General features: G+C 43.4%; 3 protein-coding genes across 4 annotated transcripts; 1 reads left to right on the top strand and 2 right to left on the bottom strand.

Annotated features, from left to right (window-relative positions):
- The first annotated feature begins 6,858 nt into the window (after positions 1 to 6,858).
- gle1 (GLE1 RNA export mediator) lies at positions 6,859 to 16,410 on the top strand. 2 transcript variants are annotated; one of them, XM_080852111.1, is made up of 16 exons: positions 6,859 to 7,014; positions 7,492 to 7,764; positions 7,964 to 8,104; positions 8,385 to 8,533; positions 9,807 to 9,867; positions 10,109 to 10,345; positions 11,405 to 11,630; positions 12,087 to 12,199; positions 12,305 to 12,374; positions 12,595 to 12,737; positions 13,010 to 13,200; positions 13,999 to 14,128; positions 14,519 to 14,623; positions 14,765 to 14,847; positions 15,212 to 15,275; positions 15,656 to 16,410. In XM_080852111.1, the coding sequence occupies exons 1-16, from the start codon at positions 6,916 to 6,918 to the stop codon at positions 15,722 to 15,724; spliced, it is 2,154 nt and encodes a 717-aa protein (XP_080708237.1). In that variant the 5' UTR covers positions 6,859 to 6,915; the 3' UTR covers positions 15,725 to 16,410. The 2 variants fall into 2 exon arrangements, with proteins under 2 accessions (XP_080708237.1, XP_080708238.1); XM_080852112.1 differs by lacking the exon at positions 6,859 to 7,014 and adding an exon at positions 7,110 to 7,172.
- A 1,747-nt stretch (positions 16,411 to 18,157) lies between these two features.
- LOC308376676 (protein SET-like) lies at positions 18,158 to 22,547 on the bottom strand. The gene is made up of 8 exons (XM_080853114.1): positions 22,313 to 22,547; positions 21,105 to 21,162; positions 20,863 to 21,005; positions 20,597 to 20,700; positions 20,370 to 20,483; positions 19,545 to 19,715; positions 18,978 to 19,109; positions 18,158 to 18,866 (listed from the first exon to the last, which is right to left on the bottom strand). The coding sequence occupies exons 1-8, from the start codon at positions 22,383 to 22,385 to the stop codon at positions 18,843 to 18,845; spliced, it is 819 nt and encodes a 272-aa protein (XP_080709240.1). The 5' UTR covers positions 22,386 to 22,547; the 3' UTR covers positions 18,158 to 18,842.
- A 735-nt stretch (positions 22,548 to 23,282) lies between these two features.
- zdhhc12a (zDHHC palmitoyltransferase 12a) lies at positions 23,283 to 25,766 on the bottom strand. Its single transcript, XM_080853059.1, has 5 exons — positions 25,453 to 25,766; positions 25,217 to 25,347; positions 25,015 to 25,095; positions 24,670 to 24,836; positions 23,283 to 24,077 (listed from the first exon to the last, which is right to left on the bottom strand). Exons 1-5 carry the CDS (start codon positions 25,547 to 25,549, stop codon positions 23,762 to 23,764), a joined length of 792 nt encoding a protein of 263 aa, XP_080709185.1. The 5' UTR covers positions 25,550 to 25,766; the 3' UTR covers positions 23,283 to 23,761.
- Positions 25,767 to 26,208: the final 442 nt, after the last annotated feature.

The raw sequence follows: 26,208 nt of genomic DNA, 5'->3' as shown, positions 1-26,208 counted from the left end.
GGCCTCCTTTTGTGGAGCCAGGGGAGGCCAAATACCAGCCTAAATAAAGGATTACACATGTTAGTTGTGATGAAAGCCAAACGCAAGACAAAGTTTCCATTTAACAGATGGAATTAAGTGAAAGGGCTTACCATTTGCAATGCTGACATCATGGAATGCAATGACCAGAACCAGCAAAGCCAGCCTGAAAAACAAAGCAAAGCATCATCAGACAAGTTGGCCGTATTGGAAAGTGCACATCATTCACAAAGACACAATCAATAAAAACATACCAAAGCTGTATTCTAGTGAAACCACACATCCTGCATGGGTGCTGCTGGCCAACCAGACAAAAAGCTAGAGAGTCTAACGATGAAGCAGTGGTGGAGGCAGCTCTTATCTGGGAAGCAATTCCTATCAACCAATCACAGACTAATCATTAAATCCACATCAGCTGCTCATGAAGCCAACAGCGGATGCTCTACTTGTTGGGGTGTTATTTTTTACAAGATTATGATCGATACTTGTGTTTTTCCTTCTTTCTAGAAAAGAAAACCAGGATCTAGTTTTTCAACTGAAATAAGGAATTCAAAATAATACACAATTGTAATCGTGATCATGAAAAATGTCTACTTATTTCATAAAACCTTTTTTTTTTGTTTTTTTAAACCTTTTCAAGTTATTTTCAGTTACTTTATTCTGTCCTAACATGAAACATCTGTTAACATTTGCTTCCATTGTGTATTTTTCTTCAGTGTATAGAGAGTAAATTCATGATTTATGCTTAACTCTTTTGGGGACGTGAACAAATAACTTGATTGCCCCCCACCCTCACAGCTGTGTTGACATACTACTGTACCCCCAAAACATATCAGTGAAGTCAAACTGTCCAGATGAATCAAGAGTCTGAGGGGTTATAGCAGAGATTTGCCAAAGTATGACACAAGGTGGCATAATGAAGGTGTTGGAGTGAAATATCAGATAGGTATGGCTTTAAAACATCTGTAAAGAAATATGTAGCGCCCCCTAGCTGTCCTAGCTAATTTAGTAGAGTGAGCTTCCCAAATTCCTTAACTGTTTCTTCTATAATTAATACTATGTTAAAGCACACTGCTAACACTATTATTTAAGCACATTATAAATACCATTATATAGCCTAATACCAAATATAGCTATTCAATTTTTATCTTTAACACTTCTACTTAGGTTAAGTTATGTATGGATCACTATTAAACCTAACCTAGTAGGCTACTACTATTAACAAACCACTTATTTACTGATATACATCAAGGAAAAAAGAAATGCATCTAACCATTTACTTGAAATATAGTTCTGAAAAGATTATATATTTACAAGGACTCAGAATATAACACACAACTCATTTTCGTTTGACTCCAGTCACTTCACCTCAGAAACTTGCATCAAACACATTAACAAAGCAAAGCATGGCATACCGTAGCATGCCGTTAGCCCATACAGGCATTGCTTATCCTAGCATGCTATTAGCACATACACATAAATAGCATCCGATTGGCATACAGACACAATAACTGTCAAACCTATCATTTCTAAGCCGACAGACTTATATACTTATTACAAACGTATACATACACTAATGGTGGGTACCCAAACAGTTGTCAGATGAGCGGTGCAGGTCTGTTCCGTTGCTGCCGGAGCCTTAAGCAAAATGGCTACTTCGCGCCAAAACCGCCACACAAAAGAAACAATTCCCTCGTCGTCCTTCTCACCGTGTTGGCTAGGCTGGAGTGGAGACTTTGTCGCAACAGTCCACAACTGTGTTGGATGACTGATGATCCGGGAACCGATCGTCGAATGAGAGGCCGTGCTGGCTACTCTATCTAACAGTTCTGGATCTCCTTCCACAGCAGCACAAAGCTAAATTTGAGCTGAACTATAGCTGTTGCTGTATCTCACGGTAGTCCTACGTAACCATGTCCGAGTTCCGTAATTAATTAACAAAAAGCCACACAGGAAGATATCGCTATACAGGTTAACAATGAGAGTCATTGGCCGTTCCTCCTTAATTAACCGCAAGCAATCACCCCTCACTTTGTACTTTGTTCTTTCTCCTGGCTGTCACCCCTCAAACTCCACTCCACGCTCTTCTCCTCTCCCTTTACACCAGCACCACTCAGGTTCTCAGGTTTTGTTTGCCAAAACCTGAGAACCTGAAAACCTGACGTGTGTTCAAATTCGCAAACATAGGAACACTGTTTGCATTGCGTTTTTGGTGAAACGTAGCCTACAGTGGAGCTGGATATGAGTGATCGAGTGGTGTCCCATTTCTCAGGTAAAGATTTAAATCCCTTAACACTTCTCACTCCGTTGTGAAGGGGCCCTCCGCAGTGAAGTTCACTTCGATGAAGTGGTAGGGTGAAGGGAAGATGAATGGGACGGGGCCTTTATCTTCTCTCCCCTGACCCCTCACCCTGACTTCTGATTGGTTTATTATACATTTGAACTAATAACATTTTTAAACAAGAAAACATTAGTAAAACCTTTTTAACAATACGAATTGCACCTTATACAATGAAAATAAACAACAATAAAAATACAATCATTTCAGGATACAACCCAATTTCCCATTGGGCTACAAATAGGAAAAGGCCAATAAATTGTTCTTCCTCAAACCCAGTGGTGTAGTGGTCCCTGGAGAAGTGGGTATACTCTTTATTTCTTTTAAGCAGCCAATACAGCACAGGATAAACGTCCTGTTTTGAGAAGTGGGTATACCCAATGCTGACTGAAAAATAAGTGGGTATACTCTGTATACCTGCGTATACCCTGGACTACACCACTGCTCAAACCCAATATCTTGCTTGTATCCAAGTTACTCATACATGTGTCCATTTGTATCCAGCTTATCCACTGAGCCACATGCAACTTGTATACACAACGTGCAACCAGATGCCTATACAACCTCTCCACAACTGAAACAATGTCAAGCTAGCTGAAATGGATATGAATCATCCTGAGATTACCGATGGTTGAGTTAACATTCAAGCCTGGCTCTACCTGCCCATTGCTCCTCTTCACTGTGCTTATCAGAATCAGAATCATAATTGGGTTTATTGCCAAGTAGGTTTACACCTACCTGGACTTTGTTCTGGTGAGTATAGGTGCATACAGTAAACATAAGAATATACAAACACAATAAGTACTACACATAACATAGAATATACACACACATAAATACAAGCATTCCAAGCCTTATACAATAGAATAGAATAGACTCTATTTGTCATTGTGCATTGGATACACAACGAAATTTGTTTGTGCAACCACTAACAAAAGTGCAGTTGTGCTCGGTGGAGAGTAGTGTAGTGTGATTATTAAGTTCTGTGATGGCCCTGGGGATGAAACTGTTCTGCAGTCTGGAGGTGCGGGCTGTAGTGGCCCGGTAGCGCCTGCCAGAGGGTAGCAGGGTGAAGAGATGGTTTGCGGGATGAGTCTCATCCTTTAAAATGCCACATGCTCGGCGGAGGCAGCGCGTCCTAAAGATGTCGTCCAGGGGAGGCAGTGGAAGTCCAACTATTCTCTCAGCAGACCTTATGACCCGACTGAGGGATTTCCTGTCCTTTTCTGTGCAGTTGACGTACCATGCAGTGATACAGTATGTGATCACACTCTCAATGCAGCAGTGGTAAAAAGTCTTAAGCAGCTCGGGAGACAGGTTGTTTTTCCTCAATATTCCCAAGAAGTAGAGCCGCTGTTGTGCTTTCCTTACTGTGGCAGTTGTGTTCATCACCCATTTCAGGTCCTCTGAGAGCATAACCCCCAGGAACTTAAAGCAGGAGGTCCTCTCTACTTCCTCACCATTGATGATGAGGGGTTGAGGGTTCGCCTTTTGCCGCCTGAAGTCGACTATGATTTCTTTTGTCTTTCTGACATTCAGGGTCAGGTTGTTTTTTTGACACCATTCTGGCAGTCTGTCAACTTCCTCTCTGTAGGCACTTTCATTTTCATGGGTGATTTGTCCTACCACAGTGGTGTCATCTGCAAATTTGATCACAGTATTTGAAGGATGGGTGTTGGTGCAGTCATATGTGTATACGGAGTACAGCAGGGGACTCAATACACAGCCTTGTGGAGCTCCAGTGCTGAGGGACAGGCTTGAGGATTGGTGAGGACCCAGTCTCACTGTCTGCGGGCGATCTGTTAGGAAATCCTTAATCCACATACACAGGCTGTAGCTGAGGCCCAGATCAAGGAGTTTGGTGATCAGCCAGTTGGGGACGATGGTATTAAAAGCCGAGCTGTAATCTATAAAGAGTAGTCTTACATGTCTCCTTCTTGTCCAGGTGTGTCAGCGTTGAATGGAGGGCTGTGACGATAGCGTCCTCAGTGGACCTGTTTTCCCTGTAAGCATACTGATGCTGGTCCAGGGAGCGAGGGAGGAAAGCCTTAACGCGCTTCGCCACCAGCCTCTCAAAGCACTTGGCGATGATGGGAGTGAGCGCCACAGGTCTATAGTAATTTAAGGTGCTGATGTTACTTTGCTTGGGCACAGGTATAATAGTGGCTGTTTTAAAACAGGTTGGTACGACAGCTTTGGCTAAAGACATATTAAAAATGTCCGTAAAGACATCTGCGAGCTGGTATGCGCATTCTTTGATCACTCTTCCTGGAATGCCATCTGGTCCCTCTGCCTTCCTTGTGTTCACAGACCTGAGGATGAGTCTAACCTCCTCTGCTGTTACCATGGCTGTGTGGTCTGTGCCAGCAGGTGGGGGAGCAGCTCCATTATCTAGCCCAGGTGTCTCGAAGCGGGCATAGAAGTGGTGGAGCAAACAAGCATTGCAAAGTTTCAAACTGCTGTATTTATTCATACAATGTAATTTCAATGCATTAAATTCATTAAACAGGTAATGAACACAAGCTTTCAGAGGTCAGAATTGTTCTGATGGGTCTGGAATCTGCAGGAAAAAGTTCAACAGGAGAAAACATTCTGGGCAGCTGGGAGTCTGAGACTACCCTTATGTATACAAGTAGAAAAACAACTGTCAGAAGGTGGCTGGTCGCTGTTGTTGACATTCCTCTAAGTCAGATGATTAAAAACAGATGATTAAAAAACAGGAGATGTGCACAGTGTGTGTCTGTGTCCTCCTGGACCCCATGCTCTCCTGCTGGTCACACCTGCAGAGACAGAGTTCACATTGGCTAATGGCAAAATCATCAGTGAGCTTATGGAGCTTCTTGGAGAGAAGGTGTGGAGTTACACTATAGTGAAGAAGACATCTGGGGGCGACACAGGAGGTAGAGAAGTCGCTTATATTAGAAGGTTGCTAGTTCAATTCCCTGTCGAAGTGTCCTTGAGCAAGACACTGAACCCCTAATTGCTCCTGATGTGCAATTGCCATCACTTTGGATAAAAGCGTCTGCTAAATGTAAATGCAAATAGTGCTGCTCATGCATGCAGACTGGATTGTAGGCACACATTCAACTGTACATAGAAATTGAGAGAGAGCCTCTAAAGAGGATTGTGGAGAGATGCGGAGGATTGTCAAGAGATGTCACAGTGCTTTACAGGACATATTTTGCGAGGACATTCCTTTGGACTTTAAGACTCTGTACCTTGGAAATATACCTCAAAGTTGGCTGAAAGGGGACAGACTCTTGATAAATGCAATGCTGGTGGCCAGTAAAAAGTCTATTACAAGAAAATGGTTATTACCAGAGTGTCCTACAATAACATCATGGCGAGACATTGTAACAGAAATCTACAGAATGGACCACATTACAGCTCATGTTAACCAAAGACTGGAAACATTTCTTAAGCACTGGCAAAAGTGGTGCAACTATGTCACAGATAAATGGCCTGACTGTATTTCTTTACTCTATGGAAAATAATTTCTCCCTGTTTTATTTATTGTTTTGTTACCAGTATGTTGATATTGTTTTTGTTTCTTTACTTGCATATGTGTTTGATTGTTTTTCTTTTATTTCTATACATAGAATCTGAAAAATTGAAATATGTGTATGAGAGATTCTGAACACTAATAAAATATAATTTAAAATATTAAATAAAAATATTAAAATATTACATTTAAAAAAATTAAAATTGAGGGAGAGCCTCTGAAGAGGATCGTGGAGAGATGTGGAGGATTGTCAAGAGATGTCACAGGCACCACGCTCTGAACAACATGGTCCCAAATGGTCGGGGGTCCAATGTGTGATCAAAGTCAAGTTATAACGCTTCTGGAGGAGATAGAGGAGGTGGTGGCTGGAAATAGTGACAGTCTTTATTAGTTGGACCACAAGGGGTCTAAAGGATATGGCAGATGAAGGTAAGATAGAAAGAGGAAGAAGAAGGAATAGGAACAAAGTGCAAATAGACAAAGAGTGTAAGTCAAGGCAAGCATATTTGGACTGTGTAAATTAAATACATATTTACTAACAGTATAGTTTGATTTAGTTCCCCCGAAAGATTTCCGGTATGCCAGAGATAAATTACACTATCTGTTTTGCAGGCAGCACTTGTGGTGCCCTGTGATGACCCAAGGAAGGAAGTTCTAAATATGGAATTGTGACTGTAGGCAGGGTCCTCACATTTGGCAGCTACAGTGACTCCATCCAGCTGAGTTTTTAACAATTCATGACTTTTCATGTTTCATCTCTCTAATCTGCCTTGGAATTTGATTTAGTGTAATACACGCTGTTTGAAAATGTCGTATGTTGTGCATGTTGTGCAACCTTTGTTTATTTTTTACGAACAAGAAACACTTATCTGACTGAACCTGACATGTAGTCCCTGAACTAGAAAGCCACTGAGCAGCGGCTCGAAGAAGCAGTCAATCTGAACCGGAAGTGCGTATAATCGTAGTTTTCGAATCCCTCCAGTGCATGCGCTTCCCCGTCAGCACGTAGTTGGCATGATCAGTGGCCAATTTCTGTGTTCTGTTTTATGTGTATGAAATGCCTGCGGAGAGTTTACGATGGGATACTCTAGATGCCTTGAAAAATTCTCCAAAAGGAAGAATTAAATACAACCCGGATTGGCTTGAGAGGGGAGAGGTAGGACCATGTTTGTGTCTCAGCTAGGTCGCTAGCTAGCTTGCTAACTAGGAGAGGGTGAATGGCACCCCTTACCTCCAAACATCTTTGCTAATATTAGCTAAATGACACTAGCCTATCACATGTCATTGAACGGGATTGTATACGGTCAGTTAGAGGTATTCTTCAGATGTTTTCTGTACAGAACAATATTTTACAGATAATATGCGTTTGACCCCCATGTTTGGCAAGCGATTGCTGTCGTTTGCAAGTTTAGAGGTGAGGGGTTGACGTTAGGTTATATCCGTTGAACATCTGCTTAGGTCGTCAAATATGAATGGTACTTTGGAATGTAACGGTATTTAACGTCATCTAACCTCAATGATCGTAGGAAATGCCGTCTCACGCTGCGTTTAAATGTATGGTACCCTGCATTTAAATGTATGGTACCCTAATGCATCTGCACCTGGCTGGTCTTAACGGTTTGGCTCTCTCTAGGACATCTTGGCCGGCTGCAATGAGTCGCCCAGTTTGTCCCCTCTATCGGGACTCATCTTGAAAAGACTCAGCACTCGGCCTCTGCAGAAGACTCGTTCCTTGTCCTCCCCATCGCGAGACACTAGCCCGGGTCTGTCCGAAGAGGGGGCGCTCTCCAGCTCTCTTCCGACCAGCCCCTACCAGACCCTTCTCAGTCCGGCCTCGCCCCGCAGCGCCTCTCCACTCCATCTCTCCTCTCCACCAACGTCCAGCTCAAAACAAGATGATCAACCGGTTAGTATAGGAATTAAATTAACGGTCCCAACCTCTTATCTGCTTTCCCTGACTGTTAATCAAGAGTTACTGTGCATTACTTGGCTACATGGAGTTGGCCATTATATATGATGATGTAGTAAAGTGATGATCATTCAGTGTATGTTTATGACCATGTGGTTGAAAGACACATTCATTGGAAATGTTTCCTTTGTGACAGGAAGAGGAGGAGGATGAGGCAGACCTCAGTCCGGTGGCCAACCCGACCCCACCTCCCGCCATCTCGTTGATGTCTCCAAAGGCGACTCAGGTGGCCGGGTTCATCCGCATCTGTGAGGAGAAACACCGTGCTAAAGCCAAGGTTTGCTCTTTACGTCAGACCCCACAAAGTCTTCCTTTGTTTATGTGTGGGGGTTTGCCTAAGCAGGGCAGTGTCTGCATTACAGTGCAGTTAAGCAATACATGGAGATACATTATGAGGGTCAACTAATTCTGTGTTCATGATTACAATTATGCAGCATACATATACAATTCTCAGTCAGTGTATGATAATCGCCATCTACCACCATCCTCCACACACACACACACACGCACACACTGTGTGGCGTCTTGTGGTAACCGCTTTTATGCTCTGACAACAGGCGGCGCTGAACCGGCGCGTGGAACTTCAGGAGCATCTGGTTGCCACGGTAGCGGGCCTGGAGTCGGAGCAGCTGAAGCGCTTTGAGGAGCTGATGGAGCTGAAGCAGCGGCAGGAGTTCCAGAGCATGAGGGACATGCTAGACAAAGAGTAGGTGGTGGGGCACGAACCAGGGTGGGGCCTTTCCCAAAAGCACTGTTTAGCTGCCACCTTTGTCAAATGATGGAGAGACTATCATTTCCAACCCTCTCTCTACAGACATCATGGCGGTTGCTCAGTGCTTTTGGGAAATGTAGTTTAGGGCGTGAGGTGGACATGGAGTGGGCAGCAGCCGGTGACCTTTAAATGTGCTGTTCTGTGTGTGAGGCATCAGCGTGACTGTGGGAGCAGAGGACAACACAAACCGTTTGGAGATTCTGTGTCGCTTTAGTAACCCTGCAGGCCTTGTGGTGTATGACATTTTTGGTTACCGTAATTTCCGGACTGTTGAGCGCACATGAATATAAGTCGCATCCACTGAATTTTGAAAAAATTACTATTTTGAACATATATAAGCTGCACGTGTCTATAAGCCGCAGGTCGTGCGTTTAAAAATCACCATCGGTGGAAGCTTTTCTCCCAATGCCGTGCGGCTCAGAACACAGGTGAAGTGCGTTTTTTCATGCCCAGTTGTTTTCAGCGTGACGGATGATTCGCCTTTCCTGTTGACAGTCCGAGTGAGAGGCAGGTCAAACGTCAGAGGAACCTCATCCATATTTATGATGTTGTGCGGGCCACTGGAATGCTCCGCTATTTTTCAGTGAATTTTCAGAAGTTTGATACTTTTTCCTCGTAGTTGGGAGGGAGCTGCTGACACAGAGACGTCCGTACCCTGATGGACAGGCCTTGACGTCTCATAAATCTGAGACACTACGATGGTCCACCTCTAAAATCCTCAAACTTCATTGCGGTGGCGATTGTTTGGCTTTCAGTCGGATCTGCCCAGTTGAAACACCTCGGCCATCTGTTCTCTGAGCCAGTCTTCGAGCTCATTTTTTAGGTCAGGGCCATCTGATTTTTCTTCCCTCTGAAAGCTTTAGTTGTCTTTTTTGAGTCAATTCCTCACACCAAAAACTGAGCATAGTCACAGAATGTGTTTTTTTGCCCAGTTTTTTGGCGCCACTAAGCTTGCGAAAGCGGGATAAATCCATACATTAGCTGCGTCATTGTTTAAGCCACGAGGTTCAAAGCGTGGGAAAAAAGTAGCGGTTTATAGTCTGGAAATTACGGTAAGCTTAGTCTTTGTGAGTCAAAGTCTATAGAATTATATAATGATCACTTTTAAGTCTGAGACATAACCTTCCTAAGTGCAGTGACTTTCAAAGTTCTGTTGCGTTGGACAGAAGCGTCTGCTAAATACTTTCCCTTTTCCTGTTTTCTCTAGGGCACAGGAGAGCCTAGGGCGCCAGGAAAAAATGAAAGAAGAACATCAGAAAAGAATCAAGGTAGCTTCTGAACTGGGACACTTGTCTGACCTTCTCTTGCGTTTCTCATCATCTCTCGAAAAAAGCCTCTCTGGAAAAGGAAGGGGAGAACCCGTTTCTGTTTCTATTTCAGTGTTTCAGTAAAGCTCCTAATAACCCTGAACCAAAGCCAGTCTTTCAGCACTATGGATCGTTCTTTCAATGTCACGCTCACTTACTCACTCACTCTCTGATTGACACCTGACCGTTTCCATGGTGATAGATCCTGAACCTGCGTCTGCGGGAGGCTGAGCAGCAGCGTCTGAGGGAGGCAGAGCTCGAGCGCCAGCGGCAGACGGATGGGCGGGAGCGTCTGCGGGCACTCAACGCCGTGCAGGAGGAGGTGCTACAGCTGCACCAGCTCCTGGAGCCCGCCACCGCCCTCGACCACGCGTCCCTCATCACCCGCGGCAACCAGCTCTGCTCGCAGGTGTCTGAGGTGGTGCGCACCACGGCAGAGGTCAGTGGATTCTGTCTGTCTGTCTGTCTGTCTGTCTGTCTGTCTGTCTGTCTGTCTGTCTGTCTGTCTGTCTGTCTGTCTGTCTGTCTGTCTGTCTGTCTGTCTGTCTGTCTGTCTGTCTTTATCTCTTTCTTCTCTGTTCATCTGTTTATCTCTCTCTTTCTGCTCTGACTAAGGCCCAATCTCAATACTTCCCCTTACCCCTTATCTTACCCCTTACCCTTGAAATTGCGCGTTCATGTGAGAGCTAGTGGTGTCTCAATACCCAACTTGATCAAGATTAAGGGGTAAGGTTAAGGGGTGTATGGCCCTCGTTTTTGAGATGATCGGAGGGCTACCTTAACTCCAAGGGCTATCCCAGAGCACACCGCGAAACCAGCTCGGGAATTTTCAAAAAAACATGGCTGCTTGAAGCGAGGAATATTTTACATGAATAAAGCTATCTACACAACTTTTTACATGTTTATAATGACTCGGTTTGATCTGAAATGTGCTACTCGAACGATGTATAGTATTTTAGGTCTTAACTGAAGCTTTCAAACGGTAGTTTTAGGATACATTTAGCGCGTATACCACCACTCCATTGGCTTATATGGTAGCTTGCCAGCCATCATGCTAAATACACTACATGTAAGTATTTTTGGCTTATAATTAATTTAAAAATGACGACAGTCTTGTTTCGTGCTCTACACAGTTGTATACATATATATTTGCAACCATGTTCTTCATTAGACTTTTTTTTAAATCGCTAGTTTCATAGCTCATACAGTCACGCATGACGTACCCGAAACCTAGTGGCGTCTCATTTCATAGGGGAAAGATCTCAGCCCTTGGCCCTTACACTTGCAAGTGCTAGGGTTAAGACTAAGACAAGATTAAGCAAAGGGGCAAGAAGAAGAATCGAGATTCGGCCTAACTTCTTTCAATCTCTGACTAACAGTGTGTCATCCAGCATGACGAGATTGCCTCTCACCTCCACCCCATTCTTTTGGGAGGGAAAACTTTGTGGTGTGTTTGCTTGATGCCAATGGAGGTGTGTGTGTGTGTGTCTGGGCGCAGGGCGAGTTCCCGAGTGTGGAGGACATGGCAGTGGTGGAGCGGGCGCTGCAGGACATGCGCTCGCTGGTGCGGGAGCTGCAGCAGCAGGTGTCCCAGGAAGTAGAGCGGAGGAGGAGGGAGCAGGAGGAGGAGGAGAATCTGCGCAAGCAGGCCGAACTGCAGGCCCAGCAGGAGCAGGAGAAGAAGAACGCTGCGCTCTCCGCCAAAGAGAAGGCCAAAAAAAAGGGTACAGAGGCTGGGGAGCTGTCTTCGTTTAGATATTTTGTGGATCATCACGTAGCGTGTACATGACTGTTATATATAATATTGGGTTAGGGCAGATGTCAGGTTTACCAGGGTGGTGCACGAGGTATTGTAGAGTAGACAGACACGCAGATCCTAAGGCTGGTTAGATTGGAACACAACTTAAAAAAAACACACCAACATCTTTGTCCTGTTGTTTTAATTTTGAGGTGCATCAACACCTGCATACATGCACGTCTGATGGCGAATTGCTACCGTGTTACCCAAAACATTGTTGTGTTCTTTTCCCCTCCCCAGTATATTTACATCAGTGCTTATGTGTAGTCCTGTAGTCTGGTCCAGCCAAAGGTATATCAGGGCGAGATGTTTGATGTTTGTGAAGGATGTTGGTAGAGGTGCCCCTGAGGATCATGCCATGATGTGGTGTTGTGTCTTTCAGGCTTACAGAACAGTGCTGATGAGAGCACTCTCAAGTGGTTTAAAGAACTACAGGAAGCAGCCTATCAGTGTGCGCAGTCTTTTGAAGACCTGAATAACACAAAAGACATGCAGGTTTGTTCCGCCTTTTGTTTAGCTTTTTTTGCACCTGTTACATGTGAAGACTAACTTTGGTTTGGCCTATTTATGCAGTTGTTGATAAATATGCGTGTTTTACAGACCAAGAAAATGCGAATGGAGCTTCAGAAGGCTGCTAGCATCCCTGTCAGCCAAATCTCCAGTGTATCAGGTAAGTTCCTTTCATCTAAAGTACAACTCCTATTTGCAGGGTGTACATATTTTAATGCAAAACTGATTGGTGGGGTTGGTGTCTGTCCTAAGCACCAGGTTCTAATAGAACACTTAGAACCTCAGCCACTCTCGTACATCCTTAGTTAGCTTATCCAGTCAATTATCAGATCAGGGTAAACATGCTGACCAAATGTCCCTTTTCCATTCATATTCCCCAGGGTCCAAGTTGAGGGAGGTATTTGACAAGATTGACAAGCTGTTGTCAGGGCGACCCGTGGTCTCTGGAGGCAAGTCTGTGTCCACTTCCCTCCATCCTCACGGACTGGAGTTTGTGAGCTACAAACTGGCTGAGAAATTTGTGGTGAGTCTCTGTTTATGCAGCTATGGCTAAAACTTTTCAACTAGGTCTCTAGTAGGTTGCCTCTTGCAGTATAATATTCCTTGTATGCATAGTGGTACTGTGTATTTAATTGGTAAGTGCAACTATTTGGAATGCTATTATCCTTATTAAGAGGGGCTGCTCAGGAAGTTCTCCGACCTTTGACACAGTGCTGTGTTTACGTGTTTTCGTTTAACCATTAATTAGTGTAATGCTACAAACCCTCAGACGTGCACATGTGACTGTCCCCATAGAAACAAGGCGAGGAGGAGGTGGCGTCTCACCACGAGGCCGCCTTCCCTATCGCGGTGGTGGCCTCCGGCGTGTGGGAACTCCACCCCAGAGTGGGCGACCTCATCCTGGCGCACCTGCACAAGAAGTGCCCCTACTCCGTGCCCTACTACCCCCCCATGAAGGAGGGCACCTCTGTGGAGGACTACCAGAGGTAAGCGCCATGGTCATGAAGGGACCGATGCTGCGGACGCCCCACAAGGCTCAGAAACAGTGGTGTAGTGGTCCCTGGATAAGTGCTCTACTCTTAATCTCGCATTTCTTTTAAGCATCCCATACAGCACAGGATAAACCCCCTGTTTTGAGAAGTGGGTATACGCCCTGTTGCCTGAAAAATAAGTGGGTATACTCCCTGGACTACACCACTGCTCAGAAACCACTAGAGATGCGCCGGCAAATCATTGCGTACAGAAAGTCTCGCAAAGCTGTTGCAGTGAAATTAATCGGGACCGTCTAGGAAATGGGGTTAAATGGCAAACCCTCTTAACCCTAAAGTTGAGAGGTCAATGAAACACAGCATAGCTCGGCTGTAGGTCAGAAAAGATGGAACAGCCGTTGGGTTGACTTTTATAAATTCAGACTTTGCAGAAACGTGGCCTGTTTCTCCTTTGTGAAGATGTAGCGTGTAACTCATCAAAAGAGTGGTCCCAAATGATTCAAAGAATGTGTGTAAAGTTGTGTTTTTTTTACAGCAGATATTTTTAGCCTTTTGTTTCCGACTTTTAACCTTATTGTTCATCTGTTTATATGAGAAACAGCGTGATGTGATGTGTGTGTGAGAGAGAAAGCGCGTGATGTGGTGTGTGAGAGAGAGAGAGCGTGATGTGTGTGTGTGAAAGAGAGAGTGTGAATTGGTAAGATAGAGTATCATATGATGTGTTGAGAGACAGCGAGCGCACGTGATGTAGTGAGATTGTGTGGTGCCTATACTGACATGCTTCTTCACCCACAGGATCCTGGGATACCGTGTGGAGGACTCAGGAGTGGAGGCACAGGACAGCTTCCTGAAGAGGATGTCTGGGATGATCCGCCTCTACGCCGCCATCATTCAGCTCCGATGGCCTTACACCAACAAACAAACGGTACAGTCACAGCTCTATAAAACACACACACACTCACCCTGACCATTACTTAGCGCATATGGCCTAACACCAACTTATAAGGGGTACAGTAACAACTTTTAAACACACACACACACACACCCCATTACTCAGCTCAGATGACCTCACATCAACAAACAAACAATACAGTCACTGCTTTTAAACACACATACCCACCCAACCATCCATCCTTCATCAAATAAGGTGTGCAGTCCATGACACTAAGTACTGGTTAGTTATTGCTTAATGGAACATTACAGTCACTTTCTTTAAGATTGGTTAGATTATTTTTGCTGTATTATGTTAAATTATTTGTTTGCCGAGCAGCATAGCTGACTGTCTTCATGTTGTTCTGTTGTCCTTCACACACAGCCTGACCCACACGGGCTGAACCACGGCTGGCGCTGGCTGGCCCAGATGCTGAACATGGAGCCTCTGGCTGACGTCACGGCCACCCTCCTCTTTGACTTCCTGGAGGTAAACGGCAGCCCCTGGGGAAGGTTCTGGGGGGAATCAGACTTCACTCCATTACTTCTAGCTGTATCAGTCTTGGTCTTACATGGTTGTCTACATTAGTGGTATTATTGACAATGTGATTTAATGTGTTTGTCCATTCAGGTGTGTGGTCATGCACTTATGAAACAGTACCAGGGCCAGTTCTGGAAAGTCATCTTCCTCATCAAGGACGACTACTTTCCCAGGTACCACCCACTCAATGTGTGTTCTTAGTCTGTGTGTTTGCTTTTATGTACAGTTACTGTGTGTGTAAGTATAGAAGTATTGATTTAAGTGTGGAAGTATTTAAGTATGTATGTAATCACTCTCCTAGATTCACGACTGATATGGGCAGACCATTATGGTTCAATGTACAAAATTAACACTGAAAATAGAATAATTATCAGTGGCTGTTCTGTACAGCGTATACTATTGTCACGTACAGAAAGCTCTCTTGCTGCTGCCCCATCCCAGTTCTCCCAGTCATACAAGGCTCACAGACACACGCCGACGCTCTATCTTTCTAACCTGCTCCAATGCTTTACTGACTGCAGTGTTTCTCTCGTGCAGGATCGAGGCGGTGACCAGCACCGGTCAGATGGGGTCCGTCATGCGGCTGAAGCAGTTCCTGGAGGTGAGCAAACCGATCTACACCGGTCTGTGCTGAGAACCAGAGCCGTGTCTGCTCAACTCAGTGACATGTGTTTACTGTGGCCACTGTGGTCGGGACACTTCCTTCTGGCGCTAGAAGAGCACTGTTTGTGAGTAGGGATTACATTTAGCATGAAGGCAGGTGGATCAGCTTATAGCTATTTTAATCAAAATTGAGCCCCAGAGATTTCAGCTTGATGCAAATGTAAATGACCGAGGTGTGGTGTTAGTCCAGGAGCGAACTTCATGTGAAATGATGTTTGGAAACATGTTGGCTTTAATATGTTGTAAAATAAAAAGTAGGATCTGTCTCTAACCACCAGCTGTCGGATTACTCATCATAAGTGTGGTTTTCCTTCCTAGAATGCTTTGAGAACCAAACAGATCCCACCTCCCAAGGGGCAGCTGTTCCCTGGCTTCTGGAGGACCTGATAGGTGGCTCTCGCCGGAGCGCTTTCCTGGGAAGGACTTGACTGGTGATTTGGCGTCTTCCTCTGAACGCATGGATCCACCGGCCAGCCGTCAAGTGTCCTGACTACCCTGAATAGCTGCTGCAGTCTTAAAAAAAACCTCACACATTCGCGCTACGTTTGCATGCTACGCAGCCTCACAGCGGTTCCGTCCAACCGTCGGTTCCATATGTCATTAACAACGCACTGTCTGTGTTCATATTGCCCTTCGTGGTATTAAGCCTTAAGCCAGTTTAGGGTGTTTTGCTGCCTTATACAGTAAGAGTATAGTGTCCAAACCATGCATGGATCTTTTGTTGTGGGGCATCTTTTTCACATTATATGAAATCTGACGTGATGTGGGGAAGTCAGCTAAGTGGGTTTTAGCTAACTGGCTTAGCGTAGACTTGAGCTTGTAATGTTCTCGGCTATCTCAGATGTAAAGTCTTCAGTGTTCTCATTTTAGGGGGACACCGACACTACTTTTTGTCTTTTATTTATTTGCATTAATAGATTGATCGTTAATCATGACAGTTCTGCTTAAGCCATTCAAGTGCATTTTAATGTCATGGTGTATTCTACCTGTGCATAAATGAAATGAAGGGTGCTGTATTCATGCTTTTATAAAGCATGCTTTACCTGTAATAAAATGTGCACATCTTAACCTCAGAGTTTGTTTGTGTGATGTTATTCACTAAAGAAGTCCCAACGGTCATTACACAAGGTCAGTCAATTACAGATGGAGTAATTGTTTTATTTTGCTTTGTTGTGCTCATCAGCTGACATTGTATGTTTAATTAATATTTCTTCAATTTGGTTTTGGTCTTTCAGGTTTATCACACTGATTTAAAATGGTCAGACTCAAATAAACAGGCACTAAAATAGTCAGTCCTGCGTACCAAAGTACTCTGCTCACAGAGCTCAGACACACAGCCAACATGATTTTTTCTGAAATGTTTGGGATCAACACCACAGATTGGTAAGTTTTGTAGTAGGTTTCACCTTTTGTATTGCTACTAATTCAATGCAATAAACCCTTCATGATACACTTACGGTCATCTTGAATGTTTTAAACACGCCTTGGTTGATTTTTCTAGAAAAACGAATGAAGTTTCAAGCATTTGTGTGGTCCTCCTATGTAGGGGGCGCTGTAGATTTTAGGAAGGATTTTTTTTCCTTACAACGCTCTACATTGACGTTTAGAATCCACGGTGCATAGAGCGCACATAAATACGAGATGGTAAGATGTCAACCATAACTTTGAAACGTTAAACTGTTGAACTATTTTCTGTGATTCAATGAAATTGGCAACGTGTTACAAAACCTACTTTTGCGTTAACTGAAGTGTAACGTACTTACGTATGCAAAACAATAGGGCGGAACTAGATTGTCTTCCTATTGGACAACATATGGGACTTTAGACGCATCGTACTGAACCAGTTGCACTACCAGCATGATGGAGCAGCGAAGATGCAGTTCAGAGATGGGCGTATTCAAGCGTCTACAGCTCACGTTTTTCCTTCAGTGTTTGGTTGTATCGCTTTGCCTTGAATACAGCCGTGCGTGTAGTACCTCCGCAAGTGGCGATCTGCTGTTGTGCAGATCGTGTGGACATGAAATTGCACTCGAGTCAGACGCCAGCTATGTGCACAGCCGCCTTGCACTTTCATATCGAAACGACACAGTCGTTGGAGAGAAAAGGGTCCCTGTTCAGTTGTTTGAAAACCCTCAGGGTTATCAGTTTGAAGTCATAACTTTCAAGAGAGCCGACGTGAGGAAACACTGGCCCGCCGAGAAGCACTTCACCTGGTTTCCCGGCTTCTCCTGGACAGTGGCGACATGCCCGCGATGCAGAGTTCACCTGGGTCAGTCACACTTTTGATCACATCTCTATGCTTAAATGCATTTGTTGAGTTGAAAATGTCACTTGTGGAAAGGTTATTTATATCACTTGTACATTTCAGGTTGGGCGCTTCAACCCAGTGACTGGCCCTCAACAATCGCCACGGAGCAGTTTGAAGACTCCCAGCAGACATTTGTGGCACTGATCATCCAGAGGCTTCTTCGGGAACATTTTGCTTCTTCACTCCTCGTTTCCCCGAAGTCCTTCAGAAGCTGACGTCGCAGACCATCAAGGACAAGATTATTTACCAAATTTCAAAGAATATTTTTTTCAAATAAAAACTTGTGGCTCTTCTGTAGTAGTGTTTGTTACTCCCAAATTGACAAGTGTCGGGAATAATCTGAAACATGTGTCCACATTTAATTTTATTTTACCAAAGTAACTTCAACATTTTGGGGGTTAACCCTCTGTGTAAATATCAAGTAGATTAGTTGTAGATTCCAATTAATTTTGCTGAGGCAGGGGGGCCAAAAGGCATTTTTTTTTTCCTGTTTTAGTTTTATTTTCTTTATCAAAAAGTCATTTCAAATCTTGTGGATGTCTGTAAAACAATACAGTTAAAAATCAAAGTAAAACTCAATAATGGTGTCAAACCCACCCTTCCCATACACAACCCTTCAAAGACCCCATCCCACCCTAAAAATGACCTTAAAACAACGTTACAAGAGGTGACAGGAATGAGCTGGTAAATACTACTGTTAAACCACGTGGCAGGAAAAACATCTGAAAGGGCCTTAATGCCATACTGAAAGAAAGAAAAAACAAACCTGTGGTAGAATGCTAAAACTAGCAGTTCACTGCACCATGGCTTTTGTTCAATGTTTTTTTTCTCTCTCTCTCCACACAACCTTTTACAGGAAGAAAATTATACATATTTGTACATATATATAAATTGCTATTTATGGTTTGATCTACTCCAGATGGCGTGCTGACACTAAGTTTGTCGTTTACCTCAAATACATCTGGGGAACTGAGATGGTGAGTGCCATGGGTTTTGCAGTCAGTTTATTATGAGTCCGTCAAAGAGGAGAGGGGGGGGGGACCTTAGACATGGCACTGTCTGGGGAGGTGGTTCAACGGAGGAAAGGAGCACGAAATAAAGAGAAAGCATCCTGCTTTCGAGAAAACAAAACAAAAAAAATGCTGGAGAATCAAGTGGGGGAAAAGAAGAGAAGAGGGCACATCCTGTTGTTCGGGTTTAGTCGTCCTCCCCGTCGTCGTCCTGGAAATGGTGGAACAGAGGTTGGTCAAATGTCAACGGTCAATCAGCTCATGCAAATACAACATTAGTACTGACATTACAGGAGAATCACACAACATGAAGACAACGTACCTCTCCATCATCCCCATCTTCCTCGTCCTCATCCTCTTCACCGTCATCTTCGCCCTCTTCGTCTATGTCTTCCAGACCCTCTTCATCTTCTTCGTCATCTTCACCCTCGCCCTCATCGTCCATGTCGGGCACCTGTTTGAAGATGAAAGTTAGAACTAAACACACTGAATCTGATAGAGAAACCCTTTAAGGATTAGTTCAGAATGACTTGCAGCACAATGACATTTTAAACTTTAATTATTACACTGACAAATGTAACCTTGTGCTAGCAACATTCTTATCACATATTTGTGATGGTAGTCCTCAAAAAACTAACTTCAGAAACCATGGAACAATCAAGAGGTTCTTCAGTTGCCTCTACAAACCCCTGTGCAGACAGTGACCTTAAACTTTAACATTGTATTCCGTCGGTGGCAGTTAATATGTCTGTGTCCTCAGTGAAACTGATAAGGTTATGAGTTGATGTACTGATCTGTAAGGGCCTTCAATCCTGACCAGACCAGAAACAGTCAGTATGTGGGAGTATATCTGTATACATATGTGAATGTGTGTCAGTAAGTCACTTACAAGGTAGTACTGCAGGGGGTTGGGCCAGATGTCATCCTTGATGACCTCTCCCAGCTCGTCGGCCCCTGAGTCGGAATGGTCAGTAAACCAGGTGAAGAAACTCTCAGGCTCCTCGTGTTGCCTCTTCCTGCCGGCCTTATTCTGTGTCTGCCCAGATCGACTGGTGAGATCCTGTGAAGATACAGGGGAAAGAAAGGAGGAGGAAAAAATTATAATAATTAAGCTAACAAATCAAAATGTTGCCACTAGGGTACGATAGTTTTCTACATGCATTAACACTTGGAAAAGCATTCGCTGTAACCATTTCATTTCCATTAGTTTTTTATGTATTATGCTCCCAGGCCACTTGTACCTTACCATGAACACACATTTATTTATTTTTGTAGTTGGAGTAAACTGCATAATTAACCTTAGTGTGGTTTAGCCAATTTCTGAAGCACAAAGAGAAGAGTACTTTTCATGAGCAGTGATTTGTGTTTTCAGTGACTATCAGGGCAAAGAACATCTTGACTTGGCTGTTGGATGACAAATAATCTAAGTACTGATAACTCTGTTCTTTTCCCCGAGCGGATATGTTTACCCAAGCTAACACTACAGACTTCAACATCCATCATTACTGGGTTGGTCTAAAACTTGCCAATGGTCACCACTGACTTAACATGACAGTGAGTGTGAGGTCGATCCAGAAAAAAAAAATTTGTCCTAAAAAGTGCACTATTGAAGACAATCTCAAAGCCATAACTGTCCAACAAAATATGAACGACTAGTGAATGTTACACAAAACAGTGTGTCTCATAACATGACGTAAAAGACTAGGTAACTCACCTTTCCTGATTTCCATTTGATTTCTGTTGACTTTGAAGTCGGGTCCCCACTTTCGTTCAGGTGGAATTCTTTGGAAAGAACTTTGTTTTCAAAGTACTGATTCTCATCAAAGTACTAGAATTAGAGAAGACAGAAGAAAGGCAAACTATAAACTTCAGTTATTGCCACAAGAATATGATTGTTGATTATCCCCATAGCATCAAAACATACACAGAAACATTTCTTACAAAATCTATTCTGTATCCTGACTTGATATCTTCGAACTCAGTCACTTCCACCCTGGTCAGATAATGAAGGGCTTCCTCGTCCTCCTCACCAAGAAGAGCAGACACTGAAGCGAGAAGATGAAAAATTAAGACACAAAGCATAATTCCATCTGAGGGGGCACGGTCACCAGTGTCCACTTTTTTGAACATGTATTTTATCTTTTACTTTTTTCTTCTGTGAGTTTGCACAATATGGGCGATCAGGTTAAATCCTGAGGCAAACTTACCTTGAGGGTGGTTGACGAAAGTTGTGACCCAGAAGTTAGGGATTTTGGCGATCAGTTCTGACCTCTTCTGAAAGAAGGGCTGACGGAGTTTGTTGTATTTCTGTTCAACTTTCAATATTTCCTCGCTTGCTTGCTCATTAAGTCTGCGAACAAACACAAACACCAGTATATTATAAATGTTAAACTTCAAATGAATCATGCACATTTCAAGTTTATTTTTGCGAGATACAGCAACTTATTACCTGTCAATTTCATTCTGTACTTCGTCGATGTGTTCGATGGCTTCCTGTTGCTCTTTTTCTGCAAAATTATATGAAACGAACGTGTCAACTTTAACAAATACAATTTAATAACCGATTACCCATCACACTCAAATTCAAATAAATCCATTTCCCCTATTAGTCAAGTTATTTCAGTTAGGAACATCCAGTATAACATCGTTCCCCATTCTACAATTAAATTGCGTGTGCGGAGAGCCTATAGTTGGCCATTGCTTTATATGGCCTTCCTGATATTAGCGAAAGAAAAACAAACACCCTTTAAAATCAACAATCGACGGACATTTCAAGGAGTGTTGCTCGAATTAACGTTACTTGTAAAACAACTTCACAAAATTAACACTAACGTTAACTATAGAGCGCTCGAACGACATTTCCTGCACCTGGAGACTGCCGCCCGCGTGGTTTAAATGTGCGGCAGCTCGCAGGGCGTCCGTTCCTGCCTCGGTAATGAAAGTGTTTCTGACTGCGTGCAAAAGTTAGCCAAGCAGCTAATGGTCAAATACAAACCACAAAACCAAAGCGCGTGCTACGGCCAAAAGTTGATTTTCAATGTCGCCCCGTTTCAAATTTTGTTATGAAATGCCCACATACGCTGCAGCTATAGTCAATGGTTCAGATCAACTCGAAGCAACGTTGGACAACATTAGCTTGCATGCTAATTTTGGCTAGCTGGCGACATCATGGCGGCGGGGCAAAACAACAATAGTGGCTGGCTAGTTGGCTAGCGCAGTTCTAGTGATTCATTCAATGCATTAAGTTGGTGTTTCGGGCGTACTTGGACCACTTCTTACAAATTCTACCCTTGCAGATGAAATGTCGATAAAGTGCAAGAATACATTCAGACGCTTTTCTTGTGCTCATTATGAGGCTAAATTTAATAAAACATGCATAGCTTTGCATTGTGACATAATTCAGCATTGTGAGGCTAGCTAGTTAGCTAACTAGCATAACGATATCAATATGGCCTCCACCACCGGTGTGCCTTCCAGCACTCAAATGGGCTCGAGAGCTTACCAAGACCCAGCCAGGACGAGCAGAAATCATATGCAACATACAAGACTGTTGTTAAATTACATACAGCTTAAAATATCTAAGACATATACATGACTCCCTAATGAGGAACAAGAGAAAGTGAAAATGGCGATGCTCACAAGGCCGCCATTCCTTACCAGAGGTCTCCTCCGCTCCGTCATGGTTTGAGTTCAGCTCCTTTTTACTCACTTTAGCCGCTGAGGCTGACATGATTTTCGCTGGTTGAGTAACAAATCGCTTGAAAATACGCTACAGATTGGAATTTATACTCTGCCTACAATTTAGGACCAGAATATAAGAAAATAAGTGTGCTGCGCTCGCGAGGGAATGCAAACACACACACGCGTACAATCGCACAACCTATTCTCTCACGCGCTCCCCCCGGTAAGAACCCGCCTCGCGCAAGAAGCGCAAACTGAACACGTGCTCCGCCTCCTCGCGGGCAGCCTACGGAGCTCTGCGTTCGAAAATGAATCTGCGACCTGATAGGCGGAACCTTAAGATAGGGAGTGGTGTGGAAAAACTACAAAACGGGCGGGATTTTGGTCCCGCAAAACATCCTAGCAGGGACAACAAAACATTTTACAGATTTTAAAATCAAAATATTGCACCGGAATGAGGCCTATCAACGTCAAATTTAAGATCATGCTAAAACAATGAATTGCCCTGTGGTGGTTGGTATAATGGTGGTGTGTATAATTTTGTGTTGTCCATGAAGTCCAGCATGATTTGTGAGATTCAGTGGAAAGGTGTGGTTGTGTACATTATAATATTTTGGAAAATAAGGCAACTACCTTTGAGTTTTCATCAACTTCTTCCCAGCAAACAACTATGCTGGAATCCCAATAAATATAAATGTTGTTAAAATATTACATTTAATTATATTAAATATCATCAATTGTCTTGATTAACTGAAACATTTGTGTTATACAGTTAAGAGCCTTTTTGGATGTAGTTCTTGCTAACTCTAGGAAATGAGCAGTGTCAATAAAATGGTACAATAATCACGGTACAATAAAATGTTAATAAAATTATGTATTCATAATTAATTACATATTTGTATTAAATTACAGTAAAACAAAAGATATCGTCACAAAACAAACCCATCCTTTTATACAAATTCAGTAACATTTCCCACAAAAAAAAAACAGCAAAATTAGTCTATTTTGATTATTCTGAATCATGTGTTCAGTAAATGGTTACACTTGACCAAACAGATTTGAGCAAGGCTTATAAAACCCAGACTTAAACAAGACTGAGCGGAAATGCCCCATCTGAAAAAGATTAGAAAGCTTTTCCATTCGAGATGTAATTTGCCACTTATGGTCAAAACAGATTATGTGGGAATGTATTACAAATCATGTTAATTGTAATCTCGATGAAAAAAACAATTGGCAGATGGCAAATGCTCGGCAACAGCCCATGTCCATGAGCTGTATCTGGCGCATCTAGCACCACAATGGCAAACTCCTTCCCCGATGACTGATGAGGCTCCAATCATAAGAGTCGGGTCATTTCTTAAAAACAAAACAATGGAGTAGCCACTGTGAAGAGATGCATCCCAGTGATGTCGTCATAGCCAGTAGTCACACTGCGCTCGCTCTGACCTTGGCGTACACTTTCTCCCAAGCCACAGTCCGGCACACACAGAAGAAGTCCCACAGGTTGCAGAGCGGCCCTCGGTCGAAGGGGTTCTCCTCGGAGTCGCAGTGCTTCAGGTAGGAGATCCGATGGCGGGACATGAACTCCCACGTGGTGGTGCTGCTGGAGGCCAGGTACAGATGGCAGCCCAGTAGGAGGACGACCACGCCCGAGAACACCCCGGTCACACCCAGGGCTGCCAGCAGGAAGCCATTCTGCACCAACCACAGTTTCCAAGTGGGAGTGGAAACAATGCCTGACCTGTCCCACACAGAGACACAGCTCTGTCATTTGGGTTTATTCACATGCTCACCACCACTCTGGAATGGAAGGGTCAGTCCAGCAAAGACAGTTCTATCACACACATCACAACCATGCATCATATGGAAAAACTACAGTGGTGTAAATAGGATGCAAGACAGATATGTGTAACACATTAAGGAGATGCAATGGGTTAACGATACACACAACAGATAAAGCAGTTTCTATTTCTAATTAAATTGTATAACATAGCACAGTGTGGTATTACTCATGGTAAAATACATTCTTAAACATCTTGCTGCTTGGTCTACAGTTTGGGATGGCAGGCTGTTTGCACATGAATTAGATTCTACTGAACTGGATAGAGGCAATAGAGTGGTCTCATTTCAACACCATTAAGGATGTAAACATAAATGAAAGCTGGAAAAAAACCTAGAGGATTAAGTCTGGCCACAGGCCACAAAGGTTTAACACTGTGGGGTGCAGACTTTCCCCAATGCTCACCTTTAGCTCACCTACAGATGCAGAGACCGTAGTATTATTACCTATAATCAACTGGAGTATGGATGGATCTCCATGAGGCATCACTCACCATGCAGTCTGCAGGCCCCACAGAAGAACCAGCAGCTGGACTCCCAGATAGAGCAGGAACCAGCGGTGGTTCCTCTCCCCCACGCAGTTCTCTATCCAGGGACAGTGGTGGTCAAACCGTCTCACACATCTGTTGCACACCTTGCAGTGCTTGGCTCTCATTGGTTGCTGTTTGGGAGAAGAATAACTTTACAACCTGTCTTCTTCCAGAGGTAAATGTGATTGGTAAGGCAAACTAAACTATGGCTAAACAAAAGCAACATTCAGTGTGTTTTCAGGAATACTGATACACTGATCCTTTGTTCAGGTTGAGTATATGTTGTAATGCAAAGTAATACAGTCATACCAGTAGTAAACAGTATCCACAGCGTCTCAGACGAGCTGTTTGTGGCATCATTTCTTCCAGTTCTTCATTTGTTGATGATGTCTGCTATAGATAATAACTCGATCAAGTAAAACTGTATGACGTTAACCTGTAAAGACCCGTTTGTTATCCGTTTGAGTAGTATGTAGGGCTATGGGTCATCGGGATGTATTAAAAGCATCACCTCAACGTCGCTGAGAACGAACCCTGGGTCCATGAGAGAAACAGTGAAGTAGAGCATCACGGAAATGAGCACCAAGGATGCGAAAACCACCGGATATGTCAGCTCACCTCTCTCTTCATACTTCCGCAAATCTGTGGAAGTCAGTTCATACACTTGGGTTAGAATGTGTGAAACTGATTAGACCCATGATTGGACCCCTGATTGGACCCATGATTTTATTCTGTCAACCGCCTTACCTGTGTCGTGTAAAAATAACACCAGTGTTGTCGCCCAAGTAAGAATGACATGTCCAGTTCTTACGACACACCCTTTCCTAAACACTTTCTTGAACATTTTACCATGTTGGAGCACAGCAAAAACTTAAAAATAAATATTATAGAAGGTTAGTTAAGGTTGAGCTGTAACTTTAGTACGTAAAAAAATCAAATGACTGGCACTCTGTCAAAGTGTGACACCACACCAACAAAGCAGCTGATAAAGAAAGCTACTATCCTAGCTAGCTAACGTAAGCTAACTAATTACGCCCACGTTAATCGGGTTAAAAGTTGAAATTTACGGATCCATCTTTGAGTTTTAACGCAAAGAAATTGAAAATGAAGCTGTACATATTTTTCACGTTGCTATAGCTTGTGGCATATGGCGGAAATTGGCATTTAAACTGACAAAACGACTATCCCAGCCTTTTCTTCTTCCTCCTTGAGCTGTTTTGTTCCTCTGAAGCAGAGATTTGCGTGCAGAGACCGGAGCGACCACAGGAGGTCAGTATGTACCAACACATTGAGAGTGTATGGCGGGGCTGCTATAGACCCATAAGGAATTGATAGGAGGCTACTAGTTTGCTCAAGAGTGCCAGCTGGCCTTTGTTACAAAAATAGACCACTCCCCATCATATATCATAGAGTTGATTTGAACACAACACAGAACAACTGTAAGAATTTATATATATATTATTCTATTATTTTTTGTTATTTTATTTATTACATACATTTGAT

The sequence above is a fragment of the Sprattus sprattus genome, assembly GCF_963457725.1.
Source record: "Sprattus sprattus genome assembly, chromosome: 15".
Classification (NCBI taxonomy): Eukaryota; Metazoa; Chordata; class Actinopteri; order Clupeiformes; family Clupeidae; genus Sprattus; species Sprattus sprattus.
Note: the sequence above shows the minus strand (reverse complement) of the source record. Positions and strands in the feature narration are given on the sequence as shown.